Raw genomic sequence first — 13,354 nt, forward strand, 5'->3', positions numbered from 1 at the left:
CAGAACAACCGGGGGGGGGGTCGGAGGTTCGGGGGTTCGGGCGCAAGTGGACATGGACAAGATTTGAAATCAGTTCCGGTGATACGCTGTCTCTAGGCGTGTGGTTTGACGAGGCTGAGCCAAATATGTCTTGCATGTACGTTGGAGAGACGAAAAAAGTCTTGGTCAAGGGGATTGGGGGGGGGGGCCTAGGCGGATCTCGGCCGGTCGGACGAGTACTCGCCTACTGACGTGACTTGGAACAGGAAGAAAAAAAATCCCTTACAGCACTTTACTCCTGAAGCTATTCCGTATTGTGCTTTTCGTATTTCTGGTCATGAACCGCTGGTTTGGGTAAGGTGCACTACTACTTCGGTCTCGGACTTTCTTGCGAGTTTTTTTGCAGTAGTTGTTGGTTCGAGTTTTGGATACCTCTTCCATAAGGTGATGCCAAGGTGATGCCACGGCGCGAACGAATAGTTCATACACATAGTAGCATTTCGAGTGAGTGTGGGTGTGAACTTTGACTGTGCAAGATGGTAGTGCATATGGGATATTTGGAAGTGTGGCTGGCGCGTAGATGTATACTGACATGCAGCCACGAGCCACAGAGAGCATAGGCGAGGAAGAGACTCATAGACAATAAAGCATGGACAGGCGGATGACTGTTAGCCGAAGAGGACGACAAGAGGGAAGCCGTTGTCATTGTTGTGGTGATGGTGATAAAGGGGTCATGAGGCTGAAGCATGCCATGTGGGGCTAGCGCCGCCTAGTGGGATCGACCGAGCCGTTAGCGTCCGACTTACGAGAGACCCAACTGACCCACTGATGATTTTCTCGCCGCCCCTTTGGGACAGACCTTGACCGACGATGGTGAAAAGACCGCTCACCGGTGGCCCTTGTGAATGCACGATGATGCTTTGATCCAGGACGTTGTGCGGCTGATCTGCCGCATCATCCGTAGGACTGGACTCCAATCGAGAAGAGTAGCTCTTACATGGCACCCGAATCCGAGGTACGACTCGGCACTCAACATCGGCTCGGCAATGCCAATTACCCACAAGAGCACCGGATCTGGAAGAGAACCATGGTACACGCTGACGTCCATGCATGACTTTGCTAACGCCCCGTTAGGGACGTTGTTCGGAGTGCCTCGGATGCTCAGGATTTGCTGCGACTAGAATTAGCGAAGGGCCAGCCTGCTCTACTCTTTACACGGACACTGTCTTGGTAGTTCTTCGCTCCAGCCACTTCGCTTTCGCTCCGGTTTCCTGCATTGCCACAGTTGGACAAACAGTCTAGTGTTTAGCAGCGAGGCCGCCCTACCATGTGATGGAAAAAGGTTCAAGTTCACTATTCCTTCCCGTCACATCCAGGTGTAAATCGCGGCTCGGCGTCGCAGGGTCCTTCGGCTTTGCCGTACATCATCGCCCAGTATGAGGCTTGGGCAAAGTAGACATTGTGGGGAATGAAACGCTCCGCTTCCTTCGCCCGTATTGTACCGTATTTTGCACATCACTGTGGCCATGCTCTTGCGACATTGTCTTTGGCGAGGTGGGGATAGGCGAGTGAGAAGAAGGCTGGCCCAGGCCAGTCTAAAAGGCTTATCATTGCTCAAACGTTAGTGCGAACGCTGTATCCGTAAAGGGCTGGTCGAGCACCCGTCGTAGGCAAGCACATGTTTGTACCCCTGGAGGAGACTATCGAAGTAGTAAACAGCGGGCTGTAAGCTAGTCCTTCTGGGCTAAGCTGCACTCCCAAAAAAGCCAGCCCGACGGTCAAAAATAGCTAGCTCTTTCGCTCAATGACTCGATTGGTCCACGTCGCGAGGGAATCAGGAGAAACACCTCTGTAAACACCAGGGATGACAGCAGGCGGTGGTGGGGAACCAGGTTGTTTTGCGATGCAGTACTAGGGTTATTGGCTCTGACAATTTTCTTATCGCGCGCCTCTTTCCAGGCTCCCTGTCAACGCCCATGAGGTCTCCTTTTCCTTCGAAACTAGAAAAGTGTACGAACCAATTGCTAGTATACGGCGGAGAATAACCTAAATAATGATGTCCATAGCTTCTGATTGGTGATAATGCTTCGATACCTGCAGGTGCCTGAAAAACGACCGGCGACTACAGGCATGACAATTCATCCGGGGCTAAGATAAGGTTTAGTGGACTAGTGCCCTCAGGTACAGCCGCCAAATCCTGCCACTAGAAGAACCGAGCTAACCGACCATGCTTGTGGCGCTTCCCATGACATCGACCTCGAATCAGTCAGTAGTTGAGAAGCGAGACGAGAGCACTGAGCGAAGCCCTTGTTGTATATAAGAACGTCTGCCACACGGCACAACATCTCATCATCAGCACCGGTCTTCACCACCTTCCAATCGCTTCTACCCTTTTGATACTCTCGCTACAACTGTTCTACACGCTCACTCACTATGCGTTCTTACCACCTTCTTGTGGCGACCGCCGCCCTTGTAGCGGCCTCGCCTGCTCCTCAAAACTTCAACGAGCCTAACAACGTCGTCAACGATGTTGCCCAGGGCCCCAAGATGGGTGTTGTTTCCGAGGTCGGCACATACAACCAGGATAAGGCTCTCGCTGTCGCCGCTCAAGCCGGCTCCCAGCCTGCGGCTGCTCAAGCAGCCAAGAGGGATATTGAGGCTCGCTCCCCTACCTTCGGCTTGTGGAACTGGTTCAACTCGGGAACTGCCCAGACCTACAACAAGCCCCAGCCCCAGCAGTACGGCAGCAACCCACCACCTCCTCCTAACCCTGTTTACGGAGCAGGTGGTGCTCTTCCTACCCCTCCTCCTCCTGCTGGTGGCAACCAACCAAGTGGCCCTGCTCCCACCCAGCCTCCTACTCCTGGCAATGCTCTGCCTACTCCTGGAGAGTCATCGACCAACCTTGCTCCCTCTTCTTGCACCCCAGTCGACTGGGTCAACACCTGGGCCTTCACTGCTGACCCAGCCTGTGCTACTCAAATCGAGGTCGGCACCTACTGTGGGTTCATCAACCCTCTCGACCCTTGCGCTGCTCAGCCCAACGCCTATGGACCTCCCACCGTCCCCGACACCGTCGATGCTTTCAAGAACAACGCCGTTTACCACAAGATGGCCAACTCTGCCCAGACTCCTTCCGGCTGGGACAAGGCGTTCACCGACTTGAGTGCCTCCGTCTCCGGCAGCGGATACCTTGGATACTTCGAACTTACCAGCTACGACCCTCTTACCTGCGCCAAGAAGTGTGAGGCCACCGAGACCTGTACTGGCTTCAACGTCTTCGTCGAGCGTGACCCCAAGTGGAACCCTGAGCAGTGCTCTTGCAAGGAGGCTGACTCTGTCGCCCGCTTCAAGTGCACTCTCTGGGGTCAGGATGTTACCAAAGAGTCTGCCACCAACAACGGCCAGTACCAGGCCGGCTTCGAGGTCGTCATTGTCGCTTCCAACGGATACAACAAGAAGAACTATGTTCCCCCTCCTCCTCCTTCTTGCAGTAAGCCCCAATCTTGCGGTAAGCACCTGATCAACCAGCAGCCCTACTGCATCGGCCAGACCACCATCCCCGGACCTTTCGACCCTGCCCTCTGCGCCGCCTACGCCCAGAAGCAGAACGAGGCCAACAGGAAGAAGGGCTGGCTCGCTCAGTGGATGTCCTTCTTCGGCTTCAGCAAGAGTGGCTGCGTCCAGTTCCAGGCTGCCTACCTTGAGAAGAACGGTGTCGGCTTCGGTACCCACTGCCGTCTCTACACCAGGAAGTTCACTCCTGCCCAGGCCAACCTCGACATCAGCATCAACACCCAGAAGAAGTGGGGCTGCCAAAAGTCCTTCATCTTCGACCTTGATGTCAACGCCAACTTCAACTGGGGTCGCCGATAAATGCTGCCCAGCATTCAAAACAATCAGCAACGACTCATGTTCCCGACATGGTGAAGACGCATGAACCAGGAATCCTGATGGAATATGGTGGATGTTAATGAGTAGTTAATGTTTGGTCCCGGAGTTTTCAGCATTTGCTTTCCATGTATATACCAGCTTGACTTTACTTTGGGCCCTTGTCTGCCCGCCGCATAGTCGCTCCTTAAAATCGTTTATAGCACAGCTTGTAGTCGTAATGTATCAATAATTGCATTTGGCAAACCAAAAAAATCACCTCTCTCTTGCTTTTGTGAATGTGAGATCAAATTGCATGCATGCTCTGGGGTTGGAAAACAGAATGGCGGCCTTTGTGTGTCGCATTTGTGGAAGGAAGCGATTATGTCAGCAAGGTGATTGCGTCAGCGTCTGGATGGACGGAAGGCGGGGGGAAGAAGGCCGAGTGGCATTCCCAAAGAGAGCAGGAATCCAGAGTGTCGGGATGCGCGCCCCACAGCGCGTGATCGCATGGTACGGGCTTGTGGGAACGGTGCGTTCACCCCACTTCTGCACATACGGATCAGCGTGCTCCCAAATCTGAGCAAAGGTAGGCGGCGAGACTCTTAGGGCTGGACACGGCCCTTTTATCTGTTTTGGCGCTCTTGCAATGACAGTCGTCGATAGCGTAGGGTTACTGTGGTACGACATGAGGGGTACGATAAACCTGGGGTTAAAACGTGGGGTAAGTTGTCACGCATAGAGGGGGATTGTCCAAGTGCGGGGAAGCTCACACCCCGTCTCTCCTGATTCGATACAAGGTCAGATGGAGGCATGCGCGGAACGCGGCCCAAAGGTACCACCCCTTATGTACCTTCAAACTGGCTCGCAAACCGTGGCAACTTCAGTGCTCTCCTACACGGCGCTGCGGGAGTCTACAGCTACCAGCCTTGCCATTGTTTTCCAAATCAACTGCCAGCAGATGCGGGCACCGAGCTTCTTCTCTCTTTGCTCGCCTTCTTCCGAGACAGCATGAGGTCCTCAGCATCCTGTCTTGCCGGGTGCAGGACAGCCGCTTGTCCGCCGCGGGGCAGTGTGCTTGCTGCCTTGAAGCCGTCAGTTGCAAGATCAACGCCTGTGTTTCGACGTGACATCCGTTCCAAACACACTGGCATACAGTTTGGCACCACTGGTATACGGAGCCTCACCCGTCCGCTCCCGCTGTCCCTGCAGCAGCACGTCTCCCAGATCACTGCTATTGCGCGCTATGCATCCCATGCACCGGAGCCGCATGATGAGGAACTGCCCACGTCACCGCCTTTTACAGCAGGCCCCTATTCTAACTTGACCATTGGCGTGCCAAAAGAAAGTTTTCCTAACGAGAGGCGTGTGGCCATCACGCCACAGAATGTCAAGCTCCTCCTCAAGAAGGGCTTTTCCCGCGTTCTAGTCGAGCGGGGTGCGGGGCAAGAAGCCCAGTTCTTAGATGAGGCTTACGAGCAGGCTGGTGCCCAGACTGTGGACCGCCGAAGCGTCTTCTCCCAAAGCGACATCTTGCTCAAGGTGCGGGCGCTCAGCATCGAGGGCAAGGATGCTGAGGTCGATGCCATCCGAGAGGGTGCCACTGTCATCTCCATGCTCTACCCCGTGCAGAATAGGCCGACTGTCGAGCGCCTAGCTTCTCGAAAGGCCACTGCATTCGCAATGGACATGATTCCTCGCATCTCTCGAGCTCAAGTCTTTGACGCGCTAAGTTCCATGGCAAACATTGCTGGATACAAGGCTGTCTTGGAGGCTTCGAATCATTTTGGGCGCTTTCTCACTGGTCAAGTCACTGCTGCTGGAAAGATACCTCCTTGCAAGGTACTTGTTATTGGAGCTGGCGTTGCAGGTTTGAGTGCTATCGCTACTGTAAGTATCGTGTAAGCTTGAGGGAGAAGGCTACTAACCTGAAAAAACAGGCCCGCCGCATGGGCGCAATCGTCCGCGGTTTTGACACGCGCTCTGCAGCACGTGAGCAGGTCCAGTCTCTTGGTGCTGAATTCATCGAAGTCGACATCAAAGAGGATGGATCTGGTGCTGGCGGTTATGCCAAAGTCATGTCCAAGGAATTCATCGAAGCTGAAATGAAACTCTTTTACGAACAGTGTCGGGAAGTCGACATTGTTATTACCACTGCCCTCATTCCCGGAAAGCCTGCCCCTAAGCTCATCACAAAGGCAATGCTCGGTGCAATGAAGCCCGGTTCCGTCGTAGTCGACCTGGCTGCTGAAGCTGGCGGCAATTGTGAAGCCACGGTTCCCGGAGAGCTGGCCAAATATGAAGGAGTCAAGGTTATTGGTGGGTAAAGATACTTGCTGAAGATGTTCGATGCTGACTATATGCATAGGATACACTGATCTTCCATCCCGCTTGCCAACTCAGTCGTCTACTCTTTACTCGAACAACGTGACCAAATTCCTGCTTTCGCTGACCCCAAAGGATAAAAAGGAGAAGTACTATGACGTTGATCTCACTGATGAAGTCACTCGTGGAGCCATTGTCACCTACAACGGTCAAATCCTGCCCCCAGCGCCACGTCCTGCTCCTCCACCGGCTCAGGCCAAGCCTGCCCCATCACCCGCTGACCAAGTCGCCAATACTGTTGCTTTGACGCCGTGGCAGACTCAGACTAGACAGGTAGCAACTGTGACAGCTGGTATGACCAGCGCGCTTGCCCTCGGAAAACTCACCGGCCCACTGTTCATGTCCAATGCTTTCACGTTCGCTCTGGCCAGTCTTATCGGTTATCGCGTTGTATGGGGAGTGGCACCAGCATTGGTAAGCGATCCTTGCACAAAAGGCGTGTGAAAGACAGAACACTGATATTTTCAACTTCCACTTAGCACTCTCCACTGATGAGCGTCACGAATGCGATCTCTGGAATGGTAGGTGTAGGAGGTCTGTTCGTCATGGGTGGCGGCTACTTCCCGGAAACAATTCCACAAACGCTCGGAGCTTTGTCGGTGCTACTTGCATTTGTTAATGTCTCAGGCGGTTTTGTCATCTCCAAGAGGATGCTAGATATGTTCAGGCGCCCCACGGACCCCAAAGAATATCCCTGGTTATATGCTATCCCGGCAGCCTTGTTCGGCGGAGGCTACATTGCGGCAGCCTCGACTGGTATGGCTGGTCTTGTGCAAGCAGGCTACCTTGTCAGTAGCCTTTTGTGCATGACCTCATTGTCAGGGCTTGCATCGCAAACGACAGCTCGCCGGGGGAACATTCTGGGTATACTTGGTGTCTTCTCTGGTATCCTTGCTTCGCTAGCGGCCGTTGGCTTTACACCCGATGTGCTCACACAGTTCGCTGGATTGGCTACGGTGGGAACCATTGCTGGTCTCGTAATTGGACGGCGGATTACTCCGACATCTCTTCCCCAAACAGTGGCAGCGCTACACTCTGTCGTTGGTCTTGCTGCAGTCCTGACTAGTATCGGCAGTGTTCTTGGGCACACTGGTGACATTTCGACCCTCCATATGGTTTCGGCATACCTCGGTGTTCTCATTGGTGGAGTCACATTCACTGGGTCGATTGTAGCCTTTTTGAAGCTGGCCGCAAAGATGAGCTCGAGGCCACTGGCACTGCCCGGACGTCATCTCATCAACAGCTCGCTGTTGGGTGCCAATTTTGCGACCATGGGTGCGTTTTTGGCGTACGCACCAGGCGCGCCTATGATAGGTGCGGCATGTCTTGTGGGCAATGCCGTCCTATCTTTCATCAAAGGTTACACAACAACGGCTGCCATCGGCGGGGCGGACATGCCTGTGGTCATCACTGTGTTGAATGCGTATTCCGGGTTCGCTCTCGTCGCCGAAGGATTCATGCTAGACAACTCGCTGCTAACGACTATTGGCGCTCTGATCGGAGTCTCCGGTTCTATTCTCTCGTACATCATGTGTGTGGCCATGAACAGGTCCCTCACAAACGTCTTGTTTGGTGGTATAGCGCCAACAGCGCAGTCTCAATCCAAGGTTGAAGGGGAGATAACCAAGACGACGGCCGACGAGACAGCCGAAGCCCTTGTCAACGCAGAGAACGTCATCATTGTAGTAGGATACGGAATGGCGGTGGCCAAAGCGCAATATGGGCTTGCTGAGTTTGTGAGTATGCTACGTGCAAAGGGAGTCAATGTGCGCTTTGCTATCCATCCGGTCGCGGGTCGGATGCCTGGCCAATGCAACGTTCTGCTAGCTGAGGCCAGCGTGCCGTACGATATTGTGCTTGAGATGGATGAGATCAACGACGACTTTGCAGACACGGATGTCACGCTCGTGATTGGTGCAAACGACACGGTCAACCCGATTGCGCTGGAGCCCGGTAGCGCAATTGCAGGCATGCCGGTTCTGCACGCGTGGAAGAGTAAGCAGGTGGTCATTATGAAGCGCGGTATGGCCAGTGGATATGCCGATGTGCCGAATCCAATGTTCTTCATGGAGAATACGAAGATGTTGTTTGGCGACGCCAACGACAGCTGCAATGGTAAGTCAAGCTGCAAACTTTGGGTATGAGACTTGTGCTAACGGCGGGTCAGCTATTAAGCGCGCACTTGAAGAGAAGATCAAGGGGTTGTGAGTCTGTATATATGTAGATGGGGAACGTCGGGTGGACTGCGAGTGTTTTGGGTATTAGTTGTTGGTGAATGTTTGAAGTGTTTGCACATTTTGCATAATCAATGGCGAAGCGCCAGCCACATAATCGCTGGCTGGGCACATGTGAGACGACGTGATGGCGCACAACCAATGCCCCTTGTCGTAACGGCGACAAACAATCTTGTGGTAATTAATCGTCGCTGCCATGGGTTTCCAGTGCGCGAAGGAAGTGGACTCGGGTTGTCGCAGCGACCCTTGATCCTGGTCGTGGGCGGGAGCCGTGTTCCCGTGACTTGTGATAGTTTCAGCAAGTATACATAAGTAAGTATGTGAGATGACTGCTTGGCGACACGCACTGTCAGCGATGTCTAATGCGCAGTGAAAGTGTCCGACGGCCTAGGGCTTACGGGTGGTAAGGAATATCGGAGGGAGCTGTGGTGGGATGATGCATGGAGAGCAGAGCATGGACGGGCGAGGGCGTGATGATGCAGCGAGCGGGACCCCTCGGGCAAAAAGGAGCTAGCGCGGGTGCCTCATCGGCAGCGGATCGCACTTCTGTCACCATCGAAACCTGCCAGCACCTTGTACCCCTCTCTGTTTCTCTGCCCCAAACCTTGCGCTGATGGCCGCCGAGGGCGCCGGACCGCAAGCAGCTCGTCGACTGCCGCTATCAGGCGAATCCGAAGGTGCCGGCCTGGACGGCGAGGGCGCTGGCTGCCATGGCAGGGTTGGTGCAGGGCCGCCGGCGAAGTGGGGTCACGTGACGAGCGACTACGGCTGGCGCTTCGTTGCAGCGAGCAGACCCCAAATCGCGTTGCCCGCTAGAGCGTGAGGAGTAAAATCGAGTCCGTCCTGGCACTCGGCCTCTCCCACTGCATTGCCCCGGTACAGCCCTCCAGACACCCGCCCGAGCCCCAGACCATGGTCGTGTCCCCGCCAGACTTTGTCTTGTACTCCTCCATTCATCTGATCCTCGCCCTCTGAAGCTCGTCGACCTTTTGGCCCGCTCTCGACACACCCGCTCCCGCCCTCCCAGCTCCAAACCACGCCCACCCACGCCCACCAGAGAGAGCGCCCGCTGCGCGATCCCGCCCGCCGTGCCATTGAAGTCCTCCCATCTCTCCCTCACTCGTCGCCATCATCCTCCCCACACCATCTGCTCGTCCGTTCCCACCTCCTACCACGCCCGGCCGCACGCCCTCGCAGGCGCACCCAACCCCATCCCGCCCGCGACCTCCCTCGTCGCTCATCTACCTTCCACCTGTCGCACGTAGACACGCACCACTACCCGACACGCAATGTCGCCGCGACGCTCATCGCGGGCCCGTACCACCCAGCCCCCGCCCAGTGGCGCATCACACAGCAACTCGTCGTCTTCCGTCTCATCAGCGCGTACCGAGCGTGCGTCACGAACAAACACCAAACAGACGTCACCACCAAAGTCGTCGACTCCACACTCGCTCTCCTCGGAAGAGCCCGAGGAGCCCTCTCACGATGCACTGCCCGAGCCGCCCTTGACACGCCGCCGAACACGCGAACACGACAATGACGAGGACGAGCCCACCAAGCTCGACGACGAGCTCGAAGACGACATAGCAGAAGAAGATGAAGTCACCCGATGCGTCTGTGGCTATCAAGATTATCCGGGTCTGCCATCCGATTCACTCAAGGCTGGCATGTCTCTAGCTGATTTAGAGGCGCAAGCTGACGAGCTCGGCGGTCTTTTCATCCAATGCGATGTCTGCAAGGTATGGCAACACGGCGGATGCGTGGGCATCATGGACGAAGCTGCCAGCCCAGACGAATACTTTTGCGAAGAGTGCAGAAAGGACCTCCACAAGGTTTCGACAAGTCCAAAAGGGTACGTATTTTGTCTGATCTGTTAGCTGTCGCATGTTTGAGACCCGGCGTCGAGACTCGTGTTACTAGCCGATTTTTCGCGACAAAGCAAACATGGCTAACGAAATCGTCGCAACAGTCAAAAATACTCCCGCTACCTCCCCGTCTACGACCAGCAACATGGCAAGCATCGCAAGTCGTCAGTCTCCAAAGAATCCGAGGGCAACTCGGCCAAGGACAAGGATCGCAACAACAGAGCGAGCGTGGATTCCTTTGGGAAGCGTAGGTCGACTATGAACAGTCGAGCCGCGTATGACGAAGATGAGGTGCTACGAAAGGTACTCGAAGAAAGCAGACACGAGGGTGGCACAACTTCGGAGACTGGAAACCGGAAGAAGCGAAGTCGCGGCGATAGCGAAGAGTGCGTTTCAATTGCTGCTTCACAAACCACCGGCATTTCAGCTGACAAGCTTTGCTACAGAACAAAGCCAGAAATCAAACGACAGCGCACAGGTTCGCGCTCTCCAAGCAATTCGCCAGTCCTGGAGTCCGAAGACGACAGCACAAAAGCTTCAGCGCCAAAACAGAAGCCACGCGGAGCTGCAGCAAAGAGCCAGCGGGAAAAGGAACAGCGTGACAAGGAGCGCGAAAACCAACGCAACGAAGCCGCAAATAGGCGCAAAGGGCGCGCCGAGCGAAGAAAGGGCGATGGTACGTTGCAACCCGTGGCGAGATGATTCATTGGCTAACAGGTGTATAGAACCCGAAGATTCAGAGCCCACACCCACACCCGCCGCTGAAGAACCTGCGATGCTTCCACAAGCGACCGAAGCTACGCCGCCCGAGCCGCCTGCTGCTGAACCTAAACCTGTGCCTGCCCCACGAAGAGGCGGTCGCCCTCCCCAAAAGGCCCGTGGCCGGCTTGGGCGGAACCAATATTCGAGAGACACCGTCCCTGCTACTAACGGTACTTCGCCCAAAAACGATGTGGCTCAATCACCACAGGCAACCACCACGAACGGTGCGAGCAATGGCCACGATAGCAGCGACGGTGCGGCGGGCAACAAACCCACCAAGACGAAGAATTGGCGCCTGCAAAAGCTCTCTTGGAATGACATACGAAGGCCAGCAGGAGCTATGCAGAGCTACATTGCGCAGCGACAGGTCGAGATGGCCACAGCCGAAAAACATGTTAGCCTTGCGCCTGCTGTACAACTCACAACTGCCGCAACCAACGGCGATGGCAAAGACGATGACGCAGATCTGGCCAAGTTCAAGGACCTCAGCACAACTCAGATGATGGACTTTTTGAGCCGAGACCTCGTACACTGGCAACAGATGATATCCGAACCCATGGACAAGTCACCGAGACCATGACTCCCACCTCCTTCCTTTTTCCTTATACTATAACTACTGGGGCGTATATTGGTGAAAACAAAGCCACCATTGCATTTGGGCATATTGGCAGGCGTTTTCTTTTTTCGTTTTTTCGTGGTGTGGTCTGCATATCTTTTTTTCTCGCTCGCGACACGGATACCCTCCACTTTGTGACCTGTTCTCTTTTTTTTACTCGCGCGACGCGACGCGCTGGAGGAACTGGCTGTCTTTTTTCTACTGTTCAATTGTAACCTACGACTCTCATTGCTATGGGACCTCTTTTTTTTCTCATTTTTCTGTTGATGTAAACCTGTATGTAGGGTCGTGTGTTCCTCATCGAACTTCAATTCAAAGACGTTTTGGATGTTGGGAGGGTTTAAAAAACACCATGTTGAAAATGCCGGTAAGGGGAAAGGGGGGAACTTGGTTAGGTTGGGTTCGGTTTGGATTGGTTAGGTGATGAATATATATATATATATATATATAAAACTGGCTAACTATTGGATTGCTGTATCGTTTAACCTCATTACATTTCTTGTTCTGTTCACTCGTCTTTCCCCAACTTCACCTCCAAAACCCCCATCCCAGGGTTTCCCTTGAGCAACTCCACCACGGCACTAATATTATCTTCCGTCAAAACAGTATATTCAGGCCATAATTTCTCCCGCCCCTTGACATCCCAGTGGATTTTGAATTCTTGGATTTGCTCTGCCGGGCCATCTTTGGCTTTGTGCTTTGCCATGACTTTTTGTTTGTGTTAGCGAGCGGGCGGAAGTGAGGAAGTAAGGAAGGTGGTTGGGGTGGGGGGAGGTTGAATGGAAAAAGGGGAATTAGGAGAGGAGAGGAGGCGTACATTCCGCACAGTTCGGACTACTAGCGATAGTACTTGTGATTTGCTTGTTCAGCGCTTTCAGCGAGACTTTGGCGCTCGTGTCTAGGAGGAGGAAGTCGTGGCGGTTGGAGGGGGGCAAGGTGAAGAGGAGGGGGAGGTATGATGATGATGACATCTTTTTGCTTCTCTCCTCTTTTTTTTCCTTTTCCTTTCTTTAAAATATCCCTTTTGTTCAGCGTGCTTCGTCTCTTTTATATCCAGATATTCAAATTCGACGACTGACGTTAGTATTGTTAGGCGCAAGTGATGATGAAGAGAGTAAAAGCGAGAAATTGGGAGGGGGCTATGATGTAAATAAGAACTTGGCTGTGTTTTCTTTTTTACGTCAATGTACTTAGAAGTTCCCGTCCCCCCCTCCCCCCCTCCATATCCCCCCTTTAATTCCCTGGTTCTCCCTCCCTGTTCTGCGACTCCAGCGTACGTATTCTTGGTTGCTGTTGCAGCGAGTGTGAGACGGAGATACGTCATAGGACGCTAGCTTGTTTAGGTGGTGATCGGCGCGGATTAGACAGGGATGCTGGGGTTGCCCCGCTTTGCTTACATGTGTGCATCTTGGGCTATTTGGGTAAGGAAGAACGCTGGAGAGCGTGTGCCTGAGGCGTGAGTTGATTGAACGTAAATCGGATAGTTAACGTGTTCCACCAGTAAGCGGCCCACCCCAGTAAGTGGTCCACCCCACCAAACCTGACACGACTCTCCACACAATCACCACAATGCCGCGACAACAACGCTCTATACAGACTTCTCGTGAAGCTAGAGTACTTCTAGCATCTCGTGCGCTTCAAGA

The 13,354-nt window shown here is 54.0% G+C and overlaps 6 protein-coding genes across 6 annotated transcripts; 5 read left to right on the forward strand and 1 right to left on the reverse strand.

Moving 5' to 3' along the window:
* Window positions 1–884: 884 nt before the first annotated feature.
* COCCADRAFT_100356 (uncharacterized protein) lies at window positions 885–1,160 on the forward strand (the record flags this gene model as incomplete). The annotated part of the gene is made up of 1 exon (XM_007715707.1): window positions 885–1,160. One exon carries the CDS (start codon window positions 885–887, stop codon window positions 1,158–1,160), a length of 276 nt encoding a protein of 91 aa, XP_007713897.1.
* Window positions 1,161–2,412: 1,252 nt separating this feature from the next.
* On the forward strand, window positions 2,413–3,855 carry COCCADRAFT_38170 (uncharacterized protein; the record flags this gene model as incomplete). Its single annotated transcript, XM_007715708.1, has 1 exon — window positions 2,413–3,855. The coding sequence occupies one exon, from the start codon at window positions 2,413–2,415 to the stop codon at window positions 3,853–3,855; it is 1,443 nt and encodes a 480-aa protein (XP_007713898.1).
* Window positions 3,856–4,860: 1,005 nt separating this feature from the next.
* COCCADRAFT_100334 (uncharacterized protein) lies at window positions 4,861–8,442 on the forward strand (the record flags this gene model as incomplete). The annotated part of the gene is made up of 5 exons (XM_007715709.1): window positions 4,861–5,739; window positions 5,790–6,168; window positions 6,218–6,648; window positions 6,714–8,349; window positions 8,402–8,442. 5 exons carry the CDS (start codon window positions 4,861–4,863, stop codon window positions 8,440–8,442), a joined length of 3,366 nt encoding a protein of 1,121 aa, XP_007713899.1.
* A 1,315-nt stretch (window positions 8,443–9,757) lies between these two features.
* Window positions 9,758–11,675, forward strand: COCCADRAFT_100338 (uncharacterized protein; the record flags this gene model as incomplete). Its single annotated transcript, XM_007715710.1, has 4 exons — window positions 9,758–10,320; window positions 10,438–10,719; window positions 10,780–11,009; window positions 11,059–11,675. 4 exons carry the CDS (start codon window positions 9,758–9,760, stop codon window positions 11,673–11,675), a joined length of 1,692 nt encoding a protein of 563 aa, XP_007713900.1.
* A 544-nt stretch (window positions 11,676–12,219) lies between these two features.
* On the reverse strand, window positions 12,220–12,682 carry COCCADRAFT_100322 (uncharacterized protein; the record flags this gene model as incomplete). The annotated part of the gene is made up of 2 exons (XM_007715711.1): window positions 12,220–12,419; window positions 12,529–12,682. 2 exons carry the CDS (start codon window positions 12,680–12,682, stop codon window positions 12,220–12,222), a joined length of 354 nt encoding a protein of 117 aa, XP_007713901.1.
* A 213-nt stretch (window positions 12,683–12,895) lies between these two features.
* On the forward strand, window positions 12,896–13,045 carry COCCADRAFT_100351 (uncharacterized protein; the record flags this gene model as incomplete). Its single annotated transcript, XM_007715712.1, has 1 exon — window positions 12,896–13,045. One exon carries the CDS (start codon window positions 12,896–12,898, stop codon window positions 13,043–13,045), a length of 150 nt encoding a protein of 49 aa, XP_007713902.1.
* Between the last annotated feature and the right edge of the window lie 309 nt (window positions 13,046–13,354).

Source organism: Bipolaris zeicola (genome assembly GCF_000523435.1).
Source record: "Bipolaris zeicola 26-R-13 unplaced genomic scaffold scaffold_113, whole genome shotgun sequence".
NCBI classification, from domain to species: domain Eukaryota; kingdom Fungi; phylum Ascomycota; class Dothideomycetes; order Pleosporales; family Pleosporaceae; genus Bipolaris; species Bipolaris zeicola.